The 26876-nt window shown below is 44.2% G+C and overlaps 1 protein-coding gene and 1 long non-coding RNA gene across 2 annotated transcripts in view; one reads left to right on the plus strand and one right to left on the minus strand.

Annotated features, from left to right (window-relative positions):
• Nucleotides 1-248: 248 nt before the first annotated feature.
• Nucleotides 249-26753, plus strand: LOC142016820 (uncharacterized). Its single transcript, XR_012646396.1, has 5 exons — nt 249-838; nt 3377-3558; nt 18683-18803; nt 19890-19924; nt 26459-26753. It is a non-coding gene; the product is annotated as an uncharacterized LOC142016820 (long non-coding RNA).
• MAN1A2 (mannosidase alpha class 1A member 2) overlaps nt 18797-26876 on the minus strand; it is a 266972-nt gene continuing 258892 nt past the window's right edge. The window contains exons 12-13 of the mRNA XM_075001072.1: nt 25350-25465; nt 18797-18968 (exon numbers count right to left, since the gene is read on the minus strand). Coding sequence (XP_074857173.1) covers nt 18836-18968; nt 25350-25465 — 249 coding nt within the window. The 3' untranslated portion in view covers nt 18797-18835. The remainder of the gene's footprint in view (nt 18969-25349; nt 25466-26876) is intronic.

Consider the following 26876-nt stretch of genomic DNA (forward strand, 5'->3'; position numbering starts at 1 on the left):
CTCCAAATCAATGGCTTTGTCTTTCTTGAGTGCATGACCATTACTTTGTCCAGTGGAACTACTGACTGCCAGGCTTCCTGCTTTTGATGGTCTTAAAAAAGTTGCTATTAGCATTTGTGTTTTTTGCTAGTTGCTCCTCATATTCTCTTCTGGTTTACCTAGTTATGCTTTTACATTTGTCTTGACAGGGTTTATATTCCTTTCTATTTTCCTCACTACCATTTGACTTACAATTTTGAAAGATAACTTTTTGCCCCACACCGCCTCTTTTACTGAGCTGGATAGCCATACTGGCTTTTTGTTGTTTCGATCCTCACAGGGTTTTTGTTTTTGTTTTTTTTTAAGCTTGCTATGCATTTAATTTGAGCATCTATTATGGCAGCAGAGTCAGATGGAATTTCTCCTCTGTGGATATTATTTTTCATTCCACTGGGAATCTGGCATACACCCCACCAGTCAACAGAGGCATTCGCTGTTTAGTGGCTGAGGACCCAACTCTCACTAAATTACACTAGATTATGTGGTACCCATAGAAGGCATAGAAAGCTGAACATGCCCAATCTGACAATAAATGATTACTTTCAGATTTAGAACATTTTATGGTTGCCAGTTTCCAGAGAGTGGTGATAGCACATTTCTGGACTGATACTGTCTCCCTTTTTCTTAGAGAGGTAGCCATGTTAGTCTATAGTTACACACACACACAAAACCAGTCCTATATGCCTTAAAGGCTAATTATTTTATTTACTAGGTATTTACTTCGTGGGCGAGATCTGCAAGCTGTAAGCTTCTCACACCATCTCAGATGACCTCTGAATCTGGATCTCCCATGTCCCAGGTGAGTGCCCTAATCACTGGTCTACTGGCTGTTCTGTTTCTTCTCTTTTTCTCACACACAATCTCCACGGCCCTTGGTCTGAGGCCTGATCCAATAGATATGTTCTGACAATACATACCAGATCAAACCTCCTACGGCAGCCAGCAGAGGGATCACCTTGACTGGGGCTTCAGCATGAATTAGAGCTCAGAATAGCTTGCTAATTGTGGGATGGCATCAGGATTCAGGTGACTTCATGCATGTCTGTCAGTACCAACAGAAACGTGGGTACCTATGGGTTAAGTAGCACTGAGCCATGGCTTGGAGGACATCAAAGGCATCTACATGCAGACTTAAAGACCTACATAGGCAGTTATGCAGCTAAGTACATTTGAGAATTTGGCCTGCAGTGAGTCTGGTCAGTTATAATGAAGAATTAAAGTAGTAAAAACTGTTCAGGCCTTCTTGTAAAGCTCAGCCCGAAGAAGTCATCTGCGGAGTCCAAGTGTCATTTCCACGCAATCCAGGAACTAGACTGCATATCAGTGCCATTTTATTTATTAATTGTTTGCATACGTAAAGGTATAGTGCACTTGTATTGCTTCTTAGTTTATGGGTAACTTCTTGCCAGTGAATAGTCCTTCATTTAAAAGCAAAGTGATAGTGCAAATTTACTGCCTCTTCCCAGGGATGGGTGGGTGTTAATAAAGCCATGCAATGTAATTGTCAGTCATCACCTGAGGGTGTCAAGAACAACTTTTTTTGCTGCAACCTATTTTTAGTTCTGCAACCATTTGTTTAATAATTCCCTAAGGGTTGCATTTTTCTGACAAGGCTCTCCTCTGACAGAACTCACTTGCACCCCAGTTACAATGACAAGTGCCTGTTCCACGTGCACTCTGACATTTTCACAGTGTTCACTGGCCAGCATATGTGTACCCCAGCACCTCCTACTTGGTGCTTGGTTTGCTGTCTTGACTTGAGCTACCTATATAAAGGAACGTAGGAAATCTACTTTTCAAAGGTTCCAGCCCCACAACAGTAGCCTATGCTTTGCACACCTGTCAGAGGTCCCATTTTGAAGAGGTCACTAGAGTTAGGGTACACAGAAAGCAAGAAACAGCTGCTCACCTACCTACTTCTCTAAGCTTAAGGTACACCTGTCCCCTTATGGTATGAGACAGAGTATAAATGAGAAACAAGTCTATTACAGCATGTCAGAGAAGACATGGTGGGGGCAGTGAAATGCACGCGACAAGTTGGAGAATGGCTCCATGGGATACTGCAGTACAAATGTGAGCATAAAAAGGACCCAGAGACATGATGTAGGGAGACAAATGGTGCATACAGGAGAAGACACAGGGAGATGGGGGAAAACAAAGACACTGTCAGGATCAGGGTCAGCTTTTGCAAAATTCATTTAGAGGTAGTGGCCAGATTTCCTGCATTGTCAGTACAGCTGGGCTTGTACTTGGGGCCTTTGAAAATAGTATGGCACAAGTATGTGCACTTATGTCCTACAATGTGCACCTAGGCCATTTGATACAGTGGTACTGTGGGAAAGGTTTGCTAGGACAGAGGCTGATATTTAGAGCAGTGTGAGATCTGAGTAAGGATTGAGACTCCCCAGATAGAAATATCAGCCTATTTGTCCATCCATTCTGGAAAGGAGTTAGCAAAGTGTGAGTTAGTTGCACTGAGTGAACACTGGGTGGTGTCAGTGCACAACCTTTGTCATTCCCGTGTTTTCCCGCAGCAGTTACTAGCCCAGGGAAAAAATGCAATTGCAGAATATAGATCAAATCCTGTAAGACATCCTTCAATAGCAATCTGCTTGAGGGGGAAGGAGTTTGCAGTCAGGAATTTGACAGGATTGGTATTTGAGGAACTTCATTGCATTAAATAGTTATGGCTGCTGGCTCCATCCGTCTTGTTCAGCTTACTACTGCATGGCATTTCCATCACTTGAATCCCCTCACCTGCCTCTTAGAGTTTTACTTTGAAAGTCTGTTCTGTTTTCTTAATGTTGTGTTTTTGTGTTGCCCATATTTGCAGTTTGATTATAAGTAACACATTTTTGTCTGCGGCTGCAGGCAGCTTTGTGAAAGCTATAGGCATTAAACAGTCAAAATGAGAAAGGCTTAAGAACATCCATCACCTTACAACCCCTTGCTGCGTGGATTTATGTAGGGCAGGGAGGCAAGGTGGCAGAGAGGTTTGCAATGAACTGTAAGTCTAAAGCTCTAACACTGACTCCTGTAAATATTTTTCTGCCCTTTGCAACCCCTTATTACTAGTCAAGGTCTCACAGTCCTGGTCACCATGGATGGAGAGGCCCTTTACACCAATATCCCACATGAAGATAGACTCCAAGCTGTTAGGAACATTATTCCTGATAAGACCGAGGCACAAATGGTGGCGGAGCTTTGTCCTCACCAACAACTATTTCAGATTTGGGGACAAATTATACGTTCAAATCAGTGGCACTGCTATGGGCACCCGCATGGCCCCACTGTACGCCAACATTTTTGTGCCTGACCTGGAACAACGCTTTCTCAGTTCTCGTCCCCTAGTGCCCCCTCCTGCACCTGCGCTACATTGATGACATCATCATCATCTGGACCCATGGGAAGGAGGCTCTTGAAGAGTTCCACCGTGATTTCAACAGTTTCCACCCCACCATCAACCTTAACCTGGACCAGTCCACACAAGAGATCCACTTCCTGGACACTACTGTGCAGGTGAGCAGAGCGGTCCGTGGGTTTTTGGTATAGGGTGGTATTTATGTGACCGTCGCATAAATGCCTCCAGCTTCCATCCAGGGCACACTGCATGATCCATTGTACACAGCCCGGCACTAAAGGTACAACCGTATTTGCTCTGATCCATCAGACAGAGACAAACATCGACAAGACCTTTACCAAGCTGTCCTCAAACTGCAGTACCCACCTAAGGGAGTGAGGGAAACAGACTGACAGAGCCAGACGGGTACCCAGAAGCCACCTGCTACAAGACAGGCCTCGCAAGAGAACGCCACTGACCATCACATACAGCCCCCACCTAAGGCCTCTCCAGCGCATCATCAGTGACCTGTTACCCATCTTGAATAATGATCTTTCACTCTCACACACCTGGGGAGGCAGGCCTGTCCTCGCCCACAGACAGCCTGCCAGCCTTACACACATCCTCACCAGCCACTACAGGTCACAAACCAGTGACTCTGGGCCTGGAACCAGCCCCTGCAATAGTCCTCGCTGCCAACTCTGCTCACATATCTACACCAGTGACATCATCACAGGACCTAACACCAACTATACCATCGGGGGCTCATTTACTTGCACATCTACTAATATAATATATGCCATCATGTGCCAGCAATGCCCCACTGCAATTTACATTGGCCAAACTGGACAGTCTCTCCGTAAAAGAATAAATGGACAGAAATCAGACATCAGGAATGGTAATGTACAGAAGCCTGTGGGGGAACACTTCAATCTCCCTGGACACTCAGTGGCAGATTTAAGGGTGACAGTTCTGAAACAAAAAAATTTTAAAAATCAAATGGAGAGAGAAATCTCTGAGCTGCAGTTTATTTGCAAATTTGACTCCATTAACCATGGATTAAACAGACTGGGAGTGGCTTGCAACTTACAAAGGCAGTTTCTCTGCTCTGGGTGCTAACAACACCCCATTAGACTCTGACAAAGGCTCACATCCCCCTGTCTGATCTAACTTCTGTTTTCCTCTTTTGATAAGTACTGTTGATACTGGGCCATTCCTAACTTGCTGAATAGACCTTGTCGGCTCTGGCCCTCCCTCTTACTGGGACCCCACTCTTTAAATACCCCTCTGAAACTACCCCACCCCCACTCATGCATCTGATGAAGCGGGTCTTTGCCCATGAAAGCTTATGCTCCAAAATATCTGTTAGTCTTCAACGTGCAACAAGACTTCTTGTAGTTCTCGAAGCTACAGACTAACATGGCTACCTTTCTGATCCTTGGGAATAGCTATCCTTTATCTGTTTCACAAAGAAAAGAGCTTATGCAGAACTGGCAAAAGACACCAGGGAAGGATTTGTTAAAGAGACTACTCTATAGCCGAGTAAAAAGGAGAGGACAGACGTCAATAAATTACACATAGAAACTGAAAAAAACCAAACCAGCTCGATTACATAACATCAAGGCAGACAACTAAATACTGACAAATGTTATTGCTTCTATACAAATGATAGAAGCCTAAACATTGAGACAGATGAACTTGAGAGCCTGGTATTAAATAAGGACAGGGGCCTAATAGGCATGGGAAGAATTTGGTGGAATGAGGATAATCAATGAGACATGGTAAATCCAGGCTACAAGTGTGAAGGGTTGACAGAATGCACTGGGGGAGAGTAGCATTATATATGAGAAAAGCTTAGAGTCAAATATAGCAAAAATCTTGACGTAGCAGTACCACAGAATCTCTCTGAATACAAATTCTATTCTTGAATAACAAGAATGCAGCAGCAGGAATATACTACCAGTCACGTGACCAGGATGGTGATAGTAACTGTGAAATGCTCAAGGAGATTAGAGAGGTTACAAAATTAGAAAACCCAACAACAATGGGTGATTTCATCTCCATATTAACTGGACACGTCATTCAAGACAGGATGCAGAGATAAAATTTCTAGATACCATTAGGACAGCTTAGAATAGTCCTTGAACCCACAAGAGAAGAGACAGTTCTTGATTTAGTGTTAAGTGATGCACAGAATCTGGTTAAAGAGGTGAATATACTTGAACTGCTCAGTATTAGCAACCATAATATTATAAAGGATCTTTACAGGGAGGAAATACCAAAGAAACTGACCACAGTAAGGTTTAACCTCCAAGAGGAAGAAGGGAACTGCACAAAAATGAGGAAGCTAGTTACTGAGAGGATCCTTTCTCAATGGCAGATACGAGGCACACCACTGAAGGCTGGTCTACACTAGGGCTGTGTTTACACTATATGCAAATTAAGGAAATCAAAATGCAAATGACAAATTTACATATCTGGCACCTTATTTGCATATTCTTTCAAAAGGAAAAAAAGCAGTGTAGATGGGACTCTTTCGAAAGTAAACTCCATCTTTGAAAGAACCCTTCTTCCTGACTAGGGAAAATGGGGTTTACTTTCAAAAGAGCCCCATCTACAATGCTTTTTTCATTTTCAAAAGGATAATATGCAAATGAGACACCAGATATGTAAATCACTGCATTATTTGCATTTTTGATTTCCTTCATTTGCATGCCTCTTTTGAAAGAGGAAAGCAAGTGTAGAAAAGCTTAGGAGATTAAGTCAAAGTTAAGGGTCTAAATTAGATTTTATAAACTCTCAGTCTACACCCCAGTGCTCCACAGGTCTATTTTAAGAGACCTTCAGGCCGACTTTTGTAATGCTGGCTTCCCCCTGCAGTAACTTGAGCAGTCAAATTTTAAAGTCCAACTGTACAGGTGGAGACTGCATCATTATTACGATCAATTTTGTTAGCCTTTAACATGGCACAGTTGGCTGGAGCGCAGACACCCTAATATGTGGGATTGACAACACTCTCAAAGCTTCAACTTTCCTCAACTTTACTATCCTCTACTACTTCCTCAGATTTGCCGGTCTACTGTGCTCTGGGCAGATTGTCACACAAATAGTGAGCACTGACAGTGGCAATCATCACAGCATCCTGATTCAGAGGCTGTTTGTTTTCAATGGCAGTGGGGACTGAGGGCAATGCACTCTGGGATGATGACATCACAACCACTTACAGTGCATTTTTTCCCATAACACATGGGCAAAAAAACCCAAAGTGCAATGGGGCTACAGGAACTATAGGATAGGTGCCCACAATGCACTGCTGCAGCAGTTGAACTTAGTTGACTGTAGTGGGGGCACACTAAGTCGACGTTGTAAGCACGTGTGGACACAAGTTTGACTTTATAAAACCTAGTGTTACAAAGTTGACTTTCACAAATTCAGGTTTATTCCCAAGTGGAGACATACCCTGAGTCTCTCCAAGGCTGAAGTACTCAGTACTGGGACAGAGGGCATGTCTATGCTTATGCGGGGGAGAGGGGGTAGAAATGCTGTGATGGATCTTTCAGGGATTGATTTTGCCGCATGTGTCAAGGCATGGCAAAAATCAATCTCTCTGGGCTCAGCTGTCAACCCTGGTACTCCAGGCTGATGTGTAGAGTAAAGGACATTGGCATGAACCTGAAGATCCCTGGTCCACACCATGGAAGAAAGTTGATCCTGATACATTGATTCTAGCTGTGCTAATGGCATGGCTAGAATTGCATATGTGGGACTGACTTTGATCCCTAGTGTAGACCAGATTTCAGTGACTTGGCTCTGAGGAAGGCTGAAGTACTGTCTCTGTGAGGATAGGCCTGAGCCTGGTATCTCCATCTTTTTTGGTGCAGGGCCTGAAGTCTTTGCAGATCTTACTACACTCCTGCACATGAGTTTCTTCCAGGCCAAGGGTCAGCAATCAAAATAGCAAGAAGAGACATTTTCTTTCCAATTCAGTAAAAAAACAATGATTTAAGAGCTGCGATGCATGTGAATACAAGGCAGTCCTTAATAAATAACGTCAAACCATACTTTTTGTAACCCTTATTTTAAGAACCGCATGCACACAATTATTTGTAATGTGATACAGGTTTACTGCAGGCCTTTCGCGATTTTTTTATGTATTCTATTTCCTCACACTTTACATGTGCGTTTGTACCACTGTCTTCTTGACTTTCACTCCTGAACCTTCTCTCTCTCTGGAGGATGCTGGGGGAGTTATACTAAGTTTCAAGATCACACATAGTTTGCTTTTTAGATATGAGTTGTTCATTGTTGGGATTTTAGATGTTCACCATTTATCAAAAATAATCATGATTTTTTTTTGTTTTGTTTTTGCTTTGCAATTATAATATCGGGACCCACAAAGAAGTCCTTAAAGAATGACATGTGGCTCTGGAGCCACAGGGAGCAGACTCCTGCCTCAGGCATTTAAAGCATCTGGAATGGGGTCACTCAGGCACTGGCATGTGGCAAGAGCCACATGGCTTAAATCCCACAGACTGAGACAGGACCCAGTACAGGGCAGGTATTTAGATCAGAGATGAAAAGAGCTCAAAGAACACTTCTACTGCATACATCACTCGGAGAACCACCAGGTCTGGAAGCTAGAAATGGTGTTAATTTCAAACCTGATGGAGGAAAAAAAAAACGTAGAAAATGTCAGATGTCATAAAAAAAAACACCCTGCTCAGACATGATTGACAGGGGAGTATTCAACAGAAACTGACAACATCTACAGTTCATTCCTCAGGAAGAACGTTCAATGGCACTAACTCAACAGGTGGCAAATACAGAAGACAACTCAAGAATTCCAAAACCACTACATTGCTTCCTTGCAACTAATGGACAGCCAGCTGGCCAAGTTACTACATGTTTGGAACATGTAAATAGAAAATCAGTGTGATTCAGAGACACTTAGACTGATATGTGTTGTACAAAGGCAGCATGACAGTGTAAATATTTTAAATGGTAGGAGTTTAGCACTAAGAGGAAGTTATACTGCAATAACAAGAAGTCCTGTGGCACCTTATAGGCTAACAGATATTTTGGAGCATAAGCTTTCGTGGGCAAAGACCTGCTTCATCAGATGCATGAGTGGCGGGGAGGAGGTTTCAGAGGGGTATTTGAAGAGGCCGGTCGCAGTAAAAGGGAGGGCCAGAGCTGACCAGGTCTATTCAGTCAGAGTGGAATTGGCCCATTGTCAGTAGTACACATCAAAAGAGGAAAATCTGACTTGTTTTCTCCTGTCTTGATGTAAACTATTGATAATGGGCCATTTCCGCCCTGACTGAATAGACCATGTCCACTCTAGCCCTCCTTTTTACTGGGACCCCCCTCTTTAAAAACTCTTCTGAAACCCACCCCCCACTCATGTATCTGACAAAGCGGTTTTCTGCCCATGAAAGCTTATGCTCCAAAATACATGTTAGTCTATAAGGTGCCACAGGACTTCTTGTTTTCGAAGATACAGACTAACACAGCTACCTCTCTGATACCTATAATGAAATGTAAAACTGTGTTACACTGCTCAGCCACTAGGTGGCAAAGTATCTAACAGACCCTATTAAAGCCACAGCTGGCAGTGCATTAAAAGGAGGTTACAGTGCACATATCTAATGTGTATGTCTCTTGGAAGGCGGCACCATAGCTAGCCTGTATCTGGCACAGTCTATATCTGGTACCTGCTAGTAGCAACTTGCTGCATACTGGAAGTAAATGACAAACACCACCAAATTTGTCAGTTTTATCCTCTTACATCTCACACTCAGCCTTAACTCTGTGGGCTGACTGCAGAGGCTACTAATGGGGGAATAGGGAGGCTCGAATGCAAAGTCAGCTGGGGCAAAATAAGAGGAAAGGACAAAGAAGCCACGTGCCTAGGATACCTTGAGCTTACAACTCCCCATCTCCACCACTTGCCTGACTAATTTAGAGTCTAAACTCTGTGGGACAGGGGTCACGTCTCTGCTGTGTCCTGTGAGATACCTGGGAGTTGCGTTGAATAATAGTGATCAGACGAGTTGCTCTCTGACAAATCCTAGTAGGCTGGTGTTGCTGGGAAAATACTGCAGAGCCCTCACAATCTGTTCATATTGTCTGCTCCATGGAGGTTGATGGAGGAGAGTGAGACACTGAGAAGGAAATAAAAGGAAGTCATGGAGGAAGAGCAGAAAGCCAAGGGAGAGAAGCCAAAGCATTTCCTCTTACCAGAAATTGCCCCTGCTGTCTAGCCCAGCGGGGAAACCAGTAGGATTTGACCAAGGCATCCTAGGACTCAAGGGAAGAAAACTAGCTGACAAAGGGGAGGAGGAAAGCAAAGAACGGATCATAGAACCTGAGTCTCCACACTCACAATGGCTGCACACTGGTGTCAAGTGTTTCAGCAGTGTTTCACTGGTGTAACAGATGGGAGAATTATTTTAACGGTATTTGATGGAGCAATGGTTCAAGATTTTCAGTAGGAAAAACTTGGCCCACACTTCCCACATCAAATTGGCTTCTGAAAAAAATCACCCCAGATCTGTTCAGCATTTTCCCTCCCTCTTTTGCCAGTTCATGTCAATGAGCTGAAATGCTGCAGACAGGTTACAGCAGCTGTGTGCAATGGATACTTGACTAGGAATTGTTTGAATGACTTCTGTTTCTGTCTACCGGGCTTTAATCCTGATAGATATCCACCTAGTAAAAGGGACTAGTTGCCTTTTCCTCCTCAAAATAAACCCCCGACTCAAAATCCTGGCCTCACTCAAGAATCTCTCAGACTCTTCATGCACAGGGGATATGGGAGTGGTTAACAGGCCAACTAGGAGTGCGAGCCACCTCCTCTGTGTGAGCACAGCTACAGACAAACCTTTCTACACTGCAGTGTCTGGAACATGTGGGCATGTGTTGGGTGGCTGAATCCTACTGCAGACTAATTATTTTTCACTGAAATGGCTTTCTGCCTTTATTACTACTCTCCTTCCCTGGTGGTTTGCTGAAAGGCCTGGATATGGAGGTGCAATCGTGAATGTTATAGCCTGTTTATAACTATAAGAGTAAATATGCTATGGTGGCACGCACACACACACACACACACACTCTCTCTCTCCCCCCCCACCCCTTGCTTACAGCTGCCTTGAATGGAAGCCCTTGCCTGGAAGATGGCTCAGCTGCCATGTGGCATAGTAGTACACAGTGCTACTTCCCCCGCCCCCGCCCCACAGGTTTTCACCTGCAAGTAATTTGGCCAGAGGTGTTTTACGTTGCTAGGCCACTGAAAGTTGGAACATGACTGATACACCCCTGACATTTCACTTAAATGAAACACACCTATCCCCAAAACAGGAGTCACTTGGCATGACTCGGAGCCCTTCCCTCACAGAACTATTAAAATAGGTACAGCCACTACACCGTGTGATCAATGGCAGAACCGCAGAATGGCACAATAGGTAGAAAGGCGGTGCTCCCTCTTCCCCTCGTACACCACTGATGAGTGAGTCAGTTGGCTGAATACGTACATTTTTCAGGGTTGTATTAGTTGAGTACACTTCAATTTGACTCAGGTCAAATGGTGCAAAAGCATGAGACTAAGGAGCAGTGTGCAGAGGGGTGGTGGTCCCTGGGGAAAGGCATGGGGCACCTGTGTCAGAGCGGACGATCCTGGGGCAGCAATGTCATAGGAGAAGCGGACAGGGCGATGCATTTCCTGGAGGAGTTATTTTGCTATCAGTCGCTATGGGTTGCTGATCAGGATGATCCAGTGGGGCGTAGTGCCATGGGGTAGGCAGTGTACTGCAAGGGTGGAGGGGGCTGTGGAGCAGAGGGATACAAAGGAATACAGGCCCATGAGGTACTGTCATGTTAGCGTGCAGTGGTGCAGGCAGCCAAGCAGGGAGGGCTGCTGCGGCTGCAGCTTGCTATAAGGGTGCACTGCCTGTGCTGCCTGGGGGAAGCAAGGGCAGTGGTGTGTGGGAGCAGAGCTAGGGCACAGGGAGGGAACAGTGGGACATCAGGAGGGATGTGCTGCTGCTGGCTTGAGGCACTGTGTGGGACACCAGAAGCTGGGGCACAGAGGATGAGGTGCAGAGGTTGGTGTTTCATGGGCAGGTGCAGAGGGCTGGGTGCGGGTGGGATGTGGTGCATTGAGGCTCAAGGGGCGAGATACCACAGGGATGGTGTGCTGATGGTAGGGCTGAGGAGGAGTGGTGTTGGAAGGGAGGGCACCCTGGAAGTGGGGAGTGCTGTGGGAGTGCGTGCTGGGGACAGGCTGCCATAGCAGTAGGGCATTAGGACACAGAGTGCTGTGGCAAGAGGTGCTGTGGTGGGGGAGCGGATGAGGCGTGTGAGGGGATGGCAGTGCCAGGGGGCTGCGATTCCAGTCATGGGGCAGCTGTCAAGGTGTGGTGTTGTAAAGCCAGCAGAAGGTGTGCTGGGGGCTGGAACATGAAGAGCATGGGGTGCTGATGTGGAGGGGTGCAGGCTGGTAAGGGAATAGAGGGCAGGGAATCAGGTTACCAACCAGATTGAATGCCATGCGAGTGGAGTGCAGTGTGTCAGGATACCATGGAAAAGGGCTGTTGCATGTTGGGCTGACAGATGGGCTGTCATGTCAGTAGGTGACATGGAGGCAGTGTGTGCTGGGAAGGCGGTGTTCCTGGGGTTATGGTGTGGTAGGACTGCTCGAGGGCAGTGGTAACACGGGGTGCTGTGGAGGTTTGGTGCCTTAGAGCTACAGCAAATGGCTGTCTGGCGTATGGGCAGTGCTTTGCTCTGGGAGATGGGGCTGGGGACAGAGTGGGGGTATGCTATTAGAACAAGGGGTGGAGGAGGGAGACATGAAATGCCTGTGTGATGTGCCATGGTGCAGCTCTGTGGATACAGTGAGAGTGCTGGGTGCTGTCAGTGTAGGTATCAGGAGGAGGAGGTGCTGAGGGGGCTGGATTAAATAGGTGGGTGTGAGGTGGAATGCCACGTGGCTGTGATATGCATAGGTCAGGGGCTTTAGAGTTGGGTTCCAGAGCTGCGGATCAATATGGCTAAAGTGTCGTGAGGCATTGAGTGGCAACTGAGTTGGGTGCTGGAGGGAGGGGGGTGTGCCATTAGCCTGGGGCTCAGCAGGGTGAGGTGCCATGGGAATGTGGTGTGGGGCCTGGCGTACCGCAGCGTGTTCTTGGAGACTAACAGTGGCCATGGCAGCATGGTGCTGAACAGGGGGTTGCAGTCCATGTGGAATATGAGGGAGGGAGTGATGTGGGGTTAAGGTGAGGTGGGATGATGAGGCGTGGGATGCTAGGTTAACAAGGTTATGTTGTTTAATGCTTACAAATCATTAAAGTGCTACATATTATCTCTTTTTATTGTGAAGTAGAATCTGAAATGTGTTCAGTGCACTGCAATGCAGAGACTGTTTGTGGTTCAAGTGAAATTGTTTTGTATTTCTGCAGAGGGCATGTGGGGGGTATTACTCCAGTATAGGAGGCTCCTCTGTCTCTGTTCCGCACAGGCATAACATTAAAACAATAACTAAGAACTAACTTTTCTGCACATGAAGACACATCATCTGCTACTTTAGCTGCATCACGACCTAGATAATTTTCTTCTTTTCAAACATAAATATTCAAATTTAAGACGTCTGTGTCCACGGAGAAGCCCAGGCGTCTCTATTCTTGATTGCATCCTGAGGTGATGCCAAACTTCGAAATCATTTGTTAGTGGTAGCCAAGAGACATGGGACTCTTAGTTTTGAAACAACAGACCTTGAGGCAAGTTTAAGACTAGAGAGGAAATACCAAAATTGGCTGTGTGGAATGCAGGACTGCAAAATGAAAACCACTCCACAGCCCACCACCTTGGATTGTTGCTATGAAAGAATAAGAACACAGCACATGCCCTTTTCACTTAAAGACATTCTTTATTTGAGATTTTTATATACAATATTATTTTTCATCTGTAAAAAGTACATATGCAGAGTACCAGGTTGGAGGCAGCCAGAAGGTTCCCAAATCAGAAGGTTGTCTCTTGCCCCGCTATTATTTCAATGGAAAAAAAAAATCTGTGAACTTTAGGTAAAGTGAACAGAGGCAGAATGACAATGTAACTTCTACCAAGAGGGGAGAGTGATGAAAGATGACAGATTTTGCGTGAAAGAAGCCAAGCGGTATTCTCTCTAGCTTGTAGTGGTCCCCAATCTTTTGGGCAACTGGGGAGCAGTTGCAGAAGCTAGTGCTTGCCCTCCCTTACAGAACAGGCAGATGTTAACCTGTACTGGAGCTCGGGTCACTCTCAGTATGACAGCCCAATCTGCACTTTGGGTCAGAGTAATGTTTTCTGAAACATGGCATGAGAAAGACTAATAAAAGGATTACGGTGGGACTGTGGTCAGACCACCCAATTGTCTTCCAGAGCGTTAACATAAAATGTCAGTCTCTACGTGTTTTGGCTCTGGCAAAAACCTTCAAAAAACGTAGTAAGGTCCAGTCTACATTTGGAAATTAGGTCAGTATAACTACATTGCTCGAGGGTATGAAAAATCCACTGAGTCATGCAGGTGATCTGACCTCATTTCTGGTGTAGACAGTGCTAGGCTGACAGGACAATACTCCTGTTGACCCAGCTACTACCTCTCAGTAAGGTGGAGTACCTACGCATCGGAGATAATGTCTTCACTGATGCACTGCAGTGGTGCAAATGCAGTGGCTTAGCGCAGACATACCCTAAGGGCAAGTGATGCAGAGGTGTCTGCCTGAGCTGGTAGCAAGCATGAAAGGGTAGCTCCGAAGCGTGAACTGCCCCATTCATTTCAATGAGTGCTAATTTGGATCCGAGTGCTGATGCTTTAAATGCCCACATTAACTATGTCACTGCCCACCATGGGAGGCAGGAAGGAGACGAAGTGTCCTGCAAAGAAGTTCTACACCAGCATTGCCAAAGATGCCAAGGGGAAGAGCCTGAGGAACTCACTGGGAGACCAGGTGGTGTGTAAGTTAAGACATGTAGACCTTTAGCAACTTGTGATGTGGCTCCTGGAGCAATGGGATTGGTTTCATTTTCTAGCACTCAAAAGATTTGGAACATACTGGTTTCAAATACGCACCATGGAATGGGGGAGAGATAGCTGGGGTAATGCATGGAGTCCTGACGTACGGACACCTAAACACCCTGAGCTGACTTGGGAGCCACACAACTCTCCGACTTTCCACTGACTTCAGGTTTGTTCTCTGGGTCTCCAGAGTAGCTACAGTTCTATATACAAAACTCTTCAATACAAGTTTTAAGGAGTGTTTTGTGCAGTATATGAGCAGCTGGAATGTCATTTTTGCTTTATTCAGTAAATGGGGAAAGCCAAGAAGAGAACTGTCAGGAGAGGTGGGCACCCACCATGCCAGCTATGTCACTGGGAATGGGAGATGTTCAGCCACTTTGAAAATCAGGCACGGAATGTTAAAGGAAGTGCCTTAGCTCTTGGATCCTGGCCTACAGAGACCTGATTGGGACAAGGAGTTCACATTCATATCTTGAGTGCACACACACAGAAAACAGGCAGTTTTGGAGTTGCTGGGCTCTTTCCCAAAACAGTTTGTCACAAGTTTACACTTTGTTTTCCATTCCTGTTTCTTCCTGTAAGAACACATGCTGCTGTTGAAACTGCCACCCAAGACAGCAGCCACTTGAATGAAAGAACTGTGTGTTTGTGTGGTGAGAAGATACAGAACAAGACTTAGAGACTGCTAACACTAAAATGTCCCTGTTAAAAAATAAATATCTGTACCTTCGGAAAAGTCTGTAAACCAGCAGCAACATTTAAGTGACAATGTCCTATTATTCCAATGTGTACCTAAGAGAAAAGGGAGTCAACTCCTGGTTGCGGTTAACTCCACCTCGTCGGTCAGCATCCCAGCTCTGAAAGAGCTGATTAAGAAGCCTACCACATGAAGACAGGGAAACAAGATGGATGCTTCCGCATCCAGGTCTGACTATTATTGACATCCTTCTCAGAATTCACAACAGCCAAATGCATTGTGCGTGGGGGGCAGTCCAGCATGCTGCAATGCATGCAGGGTACCGTAAGTAGTTCACAAAACATGTTTTTCCTTAGAAGTAGGCAGTACATTTGTAGCTATGACAGAGGTGCGTGATTGCATTTTAAATTGGGACATGGCAGAAGCCACCAAATGGTGGGATAACTAAACAGGAAGGAAATGTCCTTAGTTTGGAACCTGTTGCATGTTTACACACAAGAGAAATGGTAATATTGTACATCTGACTGGAGAAAATTACAGTTTTCTTTCCCTGAACTGGCTAAGGACCTAAATTCAAATACTTCTTGTAGCAGGAAATTAGCCTCAGTGAGACACAGGCAATTCATTTAAATGTTGTTTCTGTCCTTGACCATTTTTCTGAAGAAGCTAGCAGCCATTCTGTGCTTCCATTGGACGGCAGGAGCATGGATAGGCTTGGGTAGAACCTGTTACTACAGCCTCCCCTTTTTTCCTCAGTCCTTCTTCGACATAGACTTACAAAACTAAGGCAATGAAGTGCTGGCCCAACCTCAGACTGGAGAAATTCAATTTATGCCACAAAATATTTGAATGTAAAAATGGGAAAAAAGCATTAGCTCTTCAACTGGTCATTACTTCCTAATTAGAAAATTACGTTTTGTGGCAGTAGTAAAAAAGAATCCGTTTATTATAATTTGAAGTAGACAATTACTTGAACCACAATTATTTACAACATTCATTACTTTGACTCTTTTGAAATTTAATTTTATTTCAACAGTGCTTCAAATTGCAATAACTGAGTAATTACGAGTAAGGTGAAAACTCTTGGCCTTTGAGTGTTTTCAAAGTGTTCTCTCTCCTCTTAAAATGAAGCTGCAATCTGGCAACAATCATTTTGATATTTGTTCCTCCAGTACAACATCAGAATTGCCATGACAAGGGGATGATTTTTTTAATCTTTAAATTAATATCAAAGAAGAATAAAGAGAACTTAGCATTAAAGTCAGATTCTCATCATGGGAGTCAGTGCTTGTGCCATTTCTCTCCATGCAGGAGTTTTGGTCTGCGTATTAAGGCCACAGGCTTATGCACTCTGCTGAACTGGGGATCAAAAATGCAAAAAAGAAAGGCTACTGGAGACACACAAACCAGAGCAGATTGCAGTCAGGCCACTCAGGACACGATGGGGCACTGCATATTCGGGGACACGGTTTTCTGCAGAATACCGTATGACTGCTGTGCACTACAGATGAGGATGGGCATGGAGTTCACTGTTGCGATCAGTGGGCTGCACTTTTTGTCTCCATCCTATCCTAGAGTTCTTGTTGTGGTAATGTTCTCATTACAGAATGCTCCCTTTCAAGGACTTAAAACTCAAAGAACCGCCCCCCCCACCTCTTGTTACGATGACATAAGGGGAATAAAGAACTGAGAGCCCAGAAAGGCTGAAATAATTACAAATTTCAAAGGAATGAAAAATAGGCAGGTGTTTGTACTTCCCTCCCTGACAAAGCTACAACAGGACTATTGTAACAGCAGCACATTCATCCTGCTGGTATGACCAGGGCAGAAGCACCTCAAGGTGTTCTACACTCAGCCCCTTCTCAGCTGGAGGGACAACCTTCTTGGGGAAAGGATTTTGGGTACTGCAAAGAAGAAGATTTTAAAAAGGAGAACAGAATCCATTTTTTTTAGCAGTCAATTGCTTTTGAAGATTAAATAAACAAATATAGCCCACAATGGGATATTTTCCCTTTTGCTGTATTCTGAGCAAATAAAATGGAGATGCCACCAAGATCTCAAAAATGATGGAAATTCAGCTTTTAGGTCTGTGGAAATAAATTACATACATATAAAACACTAATCTGACTGCTGAGGCATGGTGGGCCAACCCAAGAGCCAGCAGTGTGGACCTTATTTTTATATATATATATATATATATATATATATATATATATATATATATATGTTTATAGAATTAGTCATCTTCTATAAGGTTGTCTTATTGCCCACTGACTATAAGCACTTGAACTACCTAACCAAAAATCTGACTCCAGTCTATACATACAATATGGATTTAAGACACTTCTGTAGTAAGTTGCCAGTTAGCCAGGATGCATGACACAGAGCAGAAAAACTGAAACAAATGTTTAGGAACTAAAACAGCAAGTGAAACTCACGTTAGACAAACCACACTGATGTTAACAGGAGTTATTTCTTAGTATACAGGATTCTACTCTGTTCTACAGATGAGAAGAGACTCTCATTACGGTCTCTTCCATTGGTGTATAACAGGTTTTATGTCGTCATGTTTCCAGAGAGAGAATCTCATGTTGGCTTTGCATTCGGCCAGTTTTTAGCTCTGATAAAACTTGTCTTTGTAACCAAACCTAAGGTGGTTTTGGTTTCTTGCCATACACCTAAAAAAAAAGCAAGTAATGACTTCAGATTTACAAAGCAGGATTTTGAACACTGTCCAAATAATAAAAGTCGGAATAAAGGAAAACCACAAGTTGTATGGTCAAATGTAGTACAACAATATGAACTACTGCATCTCACCAAAGTGTCCCAGTGAAAATGATGCAGACTGTCATATAAACCAGAATGGGCAATTTTGTTGTTATCTTTGTGGAAGTGGCTGAGAAAAACTGATGTAAGGGAAGGTGGCCTTTCCATACAGCAAGATTGTTGATCAAGGGAAACAGGACACTTAGTTGTGTCTTCTGTGCTCTGTGCCCATACCCTGTGTGATACACTAACACCTCAGTACTGAGAATACATTACAAAAACAAATGCTTGGTAGCTATTTGCTGGCTGTGATTGTGCTTCACAGGTCTTTGGACTTTATTACGAAGGGGCAAATGAAAAGGAGGCAAAGGTCTGAGAGGCTCTGGTAACGGCTGCCAGTCTGGGCAAACTGATGCAGATTAGAAAATTGGGACAGGTACAGAAAAAATGTCAAATCCTGCTGGTGCAGTTACGTTGCTTTTTCGCTGTTGCTTTGCTCATGCCATCATCAAAATAGAAAGAAAACACAAATGTCTTAGTCTCTGGAATACACCTCATATGAGCAGGAGACGTGTGCACTTTCTTGCAAAGTCTGGTAGCAGCAAACGCCAGCACCTGACCAGAAAGCCTGTTGTTCCTTTGGCTGCTGGACTCTACGTCTAATAACAGGCTCAACTCTGTTGTTTTGATTCAAAGCACACAAGGTCTCTGTCTTGCAAATGCCCCAGTAGCGTGTTTTGGTCATGTATAAAAAGGAATTATTTCAGAGTTTACTTATCTACAGGTTGAAGAGCTCTGAGGGCAGAAGTGGTTTCTCACCCTTCATCTTGATTCAGATGAACCCAGTGTCTATCTCCTCTCCCTCTTAAAGTCGCAAATGGTCCATGTAAACAAAACACAGCTGAGTAAGTCTCTCCTCCTCTTCCTGGAGCTGTTTTTATCGATAAGCAGGATTTCCTGACAGTGTGGTGTTGGCTAAATGTAAAACAGGCAACGGATGAGCTTCTGTGTTAAAAACCCAGTTGTCTAAAGGCAGGAGGTCATCATTGGAGAAAAGCAGATACAAATACCTGGACACCAAAAGAGAGAACAGGGTTTAAGGATAGCAACAGCACAAGAATGTGGAGTGTGACACTGGCCCCAGGCTGGCTTGTGCCTGCACCCTGAACAGCTAGCTGCCCCTGACTCCTCCAAGCACAAGCTATTCAAACACCTACCTGTCTCAGCACCTACCTGCCCCCAGGAATCCCCACACAATGAACTCAATGCATCAGCAGCCCATGAACTTTCTATCCCCCTCAAATCCCAGCAGCCCTCTGCTAATCTGCCCAAAGTCTGCCACACAGCTATGTCCCTGGACAGGCTGAGCACTCACCTACACAGTGTGAGATAACATGTTTTGTGCAGTTTCACGTCTTATCATCATTTGTGCTCACGGCATTGTGTTTGCTATAAGCTTTCATTAACCACTGTGTGCAAATGGGGTACACATATGCAACATATGCAAATATACATTTTGTATGAACTGTCACATGTAGTAGCATAAAACTCGGCAGTTATGAAAACCCATTCTCATCCCATTTCTATATTCACAGACTAATAAACTGCGTTCTTTGAGAAGATCCTGTCAACACTGGTAGGCAGTTTAAGCCTCATGTTTAGGTATGGCAAAATGAAAGAGTTCCCACAAACTGAATGAGTTGCTGCTTATAAAATTATATTTTCAGGCTTAAGCAGCAAGAAACGTATCAGAGAAGTAACTAGAATTAATTTATAACATATATTGAAAGCTGGAGCTACTGAAGGAAACTATGCACACCCCACCAGCAATAACTTAGGTGCAGGTGTGGCAAGATACACAGCGCAGGAAGACGCTGAGGATAGATCTATGGGCACCACACAGAAAGGAAAGATTCTGGCCATCCTCTCCTTTTGCTAATTCAGTCTTGCTGTTCCTCTCTCTAAATTGCCATATTGTCCTGTTTCCTCAGGTCACCTCCAGAGCACAGAGAGCATCAGCCAACAGGTGTGTGTTTTTTCCTTGTCATTTATCTTATTTTACAGTTTACACACTTCTTTTCTTGATTTCAAGGGCGTCTACTCAGCAAACGAAGGCGTGATTTTTAGCACAGGTAGACATTCCTGCACTACTTGTAATCTAGCAAACGGGTAAGAACAGCAGTGACGATGTAGATGCAAAGGCTCCGAGTGGGCTATCCACCCCACTACAAGCCTGCCAGGGACCTCAGTACATATTTGGCTTGCCCACCTTCACTGCAATCAGACCTTCCTTCGCTGCACAGATATTCCTTAAGAATCCAAGTCCCTTAGGAGAGGAGGCACCTTCATTTAAATCCAACAGGAAACGCAGTGACTCCTAGGAAGCTGATTTCTTTTGCTTATGAAGCCAGAGCAGAAGACTAGAACTGAGCTTTTTGTAGCTGTGTGGAGACAGGTGCAGAAAGAGTTCTGGCACAACCTCAGAAGGACTGGGAAGCAGGAGGGGGTGCAAGGTGCAGGAGGGGATATGGATATGTGGGTGCAGGAGAGATTTCCAAGCTGGAGGAGGGGTGCAGCGTCTGGGAGGGGGTTGTGACTGGGGCAGGGGTGTGGGGGGTTTGAATTGTGACCTAGGGCAGGAGGGGGCTGTGACTTGGGGCAGGGTATTGGGGTGCAGGGTCTGGAAGATGATACGGGTGCAGGAGTGGGGTTGCAGAGAGTTGGGGGCAGGGAAGGGGTGCCAGGTGTAGGCTCTGGCTGGAAGGTGCTTACTCAAGCAACCCCTGGCTAACAACCCGGCAGAACCCTCAGGAAGGCTCTGTGCCTTTTGTGTCCCACATGCTGCTCAGTCCAGCTGGATGCAGGGGCCATGTGCTCTGAATGCCATGAGCCACTAGGGGATGAGCGGAAGGCATCACATGCTGCCTGTACCAGAAGTATGGCCCAGGCAGCTCCCATTTGCCAGTTTCCAGCCAATGAGAGAAGTGAGATTGGGTGGGGACAGCATGCAATGCCTGCCCTTTGAGCAGCACATGGGGGCACAGAAGGTAAGGAGTCTGCTGAAGGCGCCTGCTGAGCAGCAGGCTGGATCCAGTAGTTTGGCAGGCTGGATTTGGCTCACAGGCCACATTTTGCCCACCCCGAGCTAGATCTAAAGTGCACATTTTTATCAGGGAGGGTAATTAACCACTGGAACAACTTACCAAGGGTGGGTTTTTTTTAGTGGCTTCACTGTTAATGGAAATCTTTAAATCAGTGGTTGGCATCTGTGGCCCATCTGGGTTCTATGTGTGACCCACCAGATAGATTGTTCGCCGTTGCTCATGCACAGGTGGCCAGATTCCTCTGGATTCCATCTGTGTCAGTTTTTCCCTACCAGTATTACTGAAGTGACAGACACCTCAGGTAAGGGTACATGAGGTGAGGGGTATACTGACTGCACACAACACTGACTGTGACAGCTATGCACTCACTCCCTCCGCATCCAATCAAAGTGCTGCTATGGTTTACTCAGTGCACCCCTCAAGTTCCAGTCCACTGAGATGAGGCAGAGTCACTCACACAGCACGCTCACTGGCCTGGGCTGCCCATTGCTGCTTTAAATCAAGACTGGATGTTTTTCTAAAAGATCTACTCTAGTTCAAGCAGGAATTAATTCAAGGAAGGTCTGTGGTCTGTATTATATAGGAGGTCAGACTAGACGATCACAAGAGTTCCTTCTGGCTGTGGAATCTATGAATCAAGATTTTCTGTGTTTTGCTGCGTCACGTATGGAAGAGATGATATCAGAGGAGAGATGTGGAAGAGCGTTAGATGGATTCTGACTGGGAACTTTTCCATACGTAAGGAGAAGCATGGGAGATAACACAGAAGTGTTTGTCAGGGACATGGGGAACTGGCCTATCAAGGATGGTATCAATGAGAAAGACAAAAGCCAACTTTACTCTAAGATGAAAGGTTGGATTGGCAAGGCGGTAATAGGTTGGGAAGGGCTCTGTGAGAATGCAACAAGAAGTCTGGAGTCTGACCAAAGTGGAAGAGGGTCAGTCAGCGGAAGGGGCGACAGAGTGAAGAGGTGGGAAGATTATTTTAGCAACTGCATTTGAGTGGATTTAAGGGGAGTGAGGCTACAGACAGTAATGGTAAAGGAAAAGAAGATAGCAGTAGTTGAAGTGTGCGATGATTTGAACTTGCACATAAGTTTGTGCAGGCACAGAAGAGAGGTCAGATTTTAGAGATGTTGTACTAGAGGAAATGGCAAGATTTAAGACATGGTCTGGACATAAGGACCAAACGGAAGGGTTAAGCCAAAAGGTGATGTCAAGGCTGAAAAACAGGGAGAATGGTGATACTGTCCAATGTCTTAGAGAGAAAGTGGGGAGAGCTGTGGAGGTGGAAGAAGAGCAAGGGAGGAGAAAATGAAAAGAAGAGAGCACAGGAGGAAAAAGAAAATGTAAAGAAGGGGATAGGCTGGAGCCATAAGTGGACAGCAAGTGACTGGTCATGCTAAGCTGTGAAAAACTCAAAATGATTTACTATGTCCAGTTCTCAGCACCAAATATATAAAGATGTGGAGAAATTGGAGAAGGTCCAGAGAAGACCAACAAGAGTGATTCAAAGTCTAGAGAACAGGAGCTATGAGGGAAGACAAAGAACTGGGCATGTTTAGTTTGAAAAAGTGGTTTTCAAGTACCTTAAAAAGGGTTACAAGGAAGAGGGAGAAAAATTGTCCTCCTTGGCCTCTGAGGATAGGACAAGGAGCAATTGGCTTAAACTGCAGCAAGGTAGGTTTAGATTAAACATCAGGAAAACTTCCTAGCTGCAGTGTGGTTAAACACTGGAATAAATTACCTAGGGAGGTCATGGAATCTCCATCACTGGAGATTTTTAAGAGCAAGGTAGACAGACATCTATTGGGGATGGCCTAAATAGTGCTTGGTTCTGCTGAGAGGGCAGGGAACTGGACTCGATGACCTCCCAAGGTCCCTTCCAGTTCTAGTGTTTTATGATGCCAAATATTTTTGTTAAATTTTCACTGAAAATTGAATTTGACAAAAACATTTGTTAAAAATTCAATATTTATAAAAATTTTACCAGCTCTAGTTCTTGGAGAAAGTGAAACCAAATCACCACAAGCAGTTAAGATATCCTCTTCCAAAACACCTACTGCCTCCGCTTGTTACCAACATGTGTGAAGCCAACTTGTGTGAACAGAAGATTGAAGTCCCTTCCTTGAGCAGAAGATTACAGTCCCTTCCTTGAAGGCTGAGAGGAGCATTGTGAGAAGCAAATGCACTGAGGCCAGGTGTACAGTGGGGGAGTAAGTCTATTTCAGATACACAATTTTAGCACAGCAGCTGCTTAGCTAGAATCGATGTATTGGAAATTGACTTACCCAACTGTCTTCACTGAGGGAAGGTCAACAAAAGTGTTTCTCCTGTGCACCTCCCTCACCCCTCGGGATAGCAAAGAGCACAGGGGTCGACTGCCAAGACCCCCAAGAGATGAATTTCACACACCTCTACCAGACCAGGTCAATCTTCCATATAGTATACAGATAAGCCCTGAGACAGTGGGCATTCTTTCTAAAGGCAGCATGTGGCCTCAACTGCATTGAGAGCAAGAGGAGATGGTAGCCCTTTTTAAAGCAGGTAGAATTCTACGGAGTAGAACACTGTTCTTTTATCTCTGCTAAAGTAGTCACTTTAGCCATGAAGAATATTAGCAAACAATGTGTGTTAATCCTACAGATTTTTCAGTGGAGATTTCAGTGAGTTTTAACTACACAGGAAATTTAAAGACTATATTATTCATTTAAGACCAAACCAATCAAATAAATTAATATACTTAATTTAAAATTCTCTGAATATTCATTCTGTACTTAACAAGATAATACTGTATTTTTCATAAATATAACAGACACTACCTTAAGTGCAAAACCCCACTCAATCTTAATTATGAAGTACTAGCAAAGCTTCCATAGTATGTTATTGCCGCTATATAGAGTCCCATCACTGCAGTACCTTGTACCTCTAGCAAGCAATTTCTAGGTTATTGAGCAAAAAAGATGGAGGAAGATCCATTACTTGGGACACTCAAAACCAGACTGGATGAAATACTGGAGGACATTGTCCTTTGGAAGACTGACTAGGGGAGTCCTAATAGAACCATTTCTAGTTAACAATTTTGACTAAACAAAAATAATATGAAGACTGCTGAATCTGACTTCCAACTAAAACTTGTTTTCATTAAACAAACATTCTGCAGATGATATACAGAAAAATATTCAATAATGGCGGAGAGGACTTTTGTACCATACCGTATTTTCCCATTCACAGTCTCTGATGTTGGTTGTTGCCACATGCAGGCAAAGGAGATTCTGCAAGATCACGGGCCTGGCATTTAGTTAGGTAAAACATGTTGATTCAGGGCAGCTAAAACTAAATGATCTCCCTATGAATGGAATTTGTTCAGAGGCAATGACCACTCCTTTTCTCTGGCGTCTTGTCTTCTAGAGATATAAGAAATGAAACTGGGGTGGTAAGAACAATAGACCCACACTTCTGTGATTGGGAGATTCTAGCTGTGATTTCTCTAGACTGGAATGGGGCAGGGGTCTGCAATCTACAACTCCGAAGCCACAGAACACTCGTTAAGGACTTCTTTGTGGCTCCCGACACTGTAATTGCAAAGTTTAAAAAAAATCCTGATTATTTTCGATAAATGGTGAATGTCTAAAAGCCCAACAATGAACAACTCGTATCTAAATAGCAAACAATATGTGATCTTGAAATGTTGGATAACTCCCCCTTTAATGTGTGCAGTGCATTGTGGGATATGATACTGTATCTGTGTGTTGTTCATGTCGCTAATAAAGTCTTGATTTTGAAAACGAAAAGTAAGCTTGAGACACTCCTGCTATGAAGAGAAACACATTTTAAGAAAAAAATGAAATTAAATTTGAGAAAAAATTGGAAGAATTTAAGTGTGTTCACGAGTAAATGTCAGGAAGACAGTAGTACAAACACACATGTAAAGTGTGACGAAAGAGAACATGTAAAAAGTTTGTGAAAGGCCTGCAGTAAACATGTATCACATTACAAAGCACTGTGTGCATGCTGTTCTTAAAATAGAGGTTACAAAAACTGTGGTGTGACCTTATTTATTAAGGACTGTCTTATATTCACATGCATTGCAGCCCTTGAATTACTGAGTTTTTACCAAAATTAAGAAAAAAAAAAAAGGTTCAAAAGGTGGTTCTTGCTATTTTGGTTGCTGACCCCTGGCGTGGGGAAACCAGGAGACTCCAAAATGAAGACAAAAAGAGAAAACAGCCTGTGACAATCTGGAAATGGAAGTGTTAGTCCAATCTATTCTTCTAGGCACAGGGTAATCATACAGCACTTAACACTGACCCAGGCTATTTTATGGGAAAGCAGAAGTTTGCTTACTTCAGAGTTTCAGCAAGGAAAAAGCTCTGTTGTACATCATCATATGCAGGAGATGAGGAATAGACATCCTTGACCCCTGAAAATCCACCGCTGACTCGGCAGTACTTGTCAATAGCCTGTAGAGAAGCAAGCAAGCACAGGAGAGGCATAATTTACCTGTACTTTAATATTTGAAAACATATGGCAAAGCAAGGCTTGGCCAATCTAACCAGAGTACACAGCACCATACATTGGCAATTGTATTGAGAATTACAGATGAAATTAAGGGTGGCCAGAATGGACAGGCATACCACAGGGCTTTGTGGCTAGAAGGGCCAGAAGATGTTTAAAAACTTTGAGGTCAATTGTCATGAGCTCCTGGAGAAGGTTATTTACAGGGGACACAATGGTCTGTTCACATCACTTTTAGCTGTCTGCTGACACGTACACTCGCCTCCAACTCCCTTTGTACCACCACAGGATCTCTTCCTTTCCTACTCAAACTTATTTTCAATCCCAGCTGCACTGGTCTGAGCTGTCCCAGAAAGGCCCCTGGTCTTTGAAATGGTGCACTCCAAGTCCATGAAAATGTAAATACAAAGATGAGTGGGGTTGGTGGATCCCAAATCCTTGAACCCTGGCATGTCACCCAACCGTATCCACAGGTCTGCACCTAGCTATCTCAATTTACTAATGCAAAAAGCACAGGGGAAGAAAGGAGAGAAAGGAACACATTAGCTGTTCAAAGCACCCCTTGCCTGAGCCACATTATTTTTCTCATTTCCTCAAACTTATGGCACATACGAATATCATCCAATAAAACCAGCCCCAAAGAAATTACTCTGGAATGATTCCCAGATTATTTGTGCTTCTCTGCTGACATAGTGGTGCCCCCCACCCCCACCAGTAGACATCAGCTCTTCTAATAGGTTCATGCAGGGAACGGGAAGTCACAAAGATCAGAGGAAGTGTTTGGCTTTGGGTGTCTGTCATTATCAAACTACAAACACAGCTACCTGTGGTTCAGTTATCTACGATTTGGCCCATTAAGCTGCACAAGTTTTTTCTCTGCAGGCTGTTGGAGGCTTGGAATTCTGCTAATTCTAATTTTTGTCTGTTATGCTCAACAGAAGCCGAGAAGAGTTGAAGCAGGGGAGCAAACACAGTGGAGAAACAGATGTCTCTTTACACACAAAGAAAATTAATTCATTCTAAATGTGCTATTCACTATCTCTACCTGAACTGTGGAGGGCTGGAGAACACTGGCAACAAAACAGATTCTCCCCTGGAAATGTTTGTTTGTGAATATCTGCAGATACAGTCAGGGAAACTAACAGGAAAATAAAGGGGGTTCTCCTAAAACTTCGGGCCATAGATTAAAACTGCCCATATCAACAGCTTCAAAATCCAGCAGTATCAGTCAAATACAAGAATAAGTGTGTGGCATATAAAAGCCTAGTTCTATTATAATGAAACTTTAATTAATTCTGACCCTTAAAAATGAGGTCAGTGGAGAGGGTAAAGAGGAGGAGGAACAGGTCTTGGCAT

Source organism: Carettochelys insculpta, chromosome 1 (assembly GCF_033958435.1).
Source record: "Carettochelys insculpta isolate YL-2023 chromosome 1, ASM3395843v1, whole genome shotgun sequence".
Taxonomy (NCBI): Eukaryota; Metazoa; Chordata; order Testudines; family Carettochelyidae; genus Carettochelys; species Carettochelys insculpta.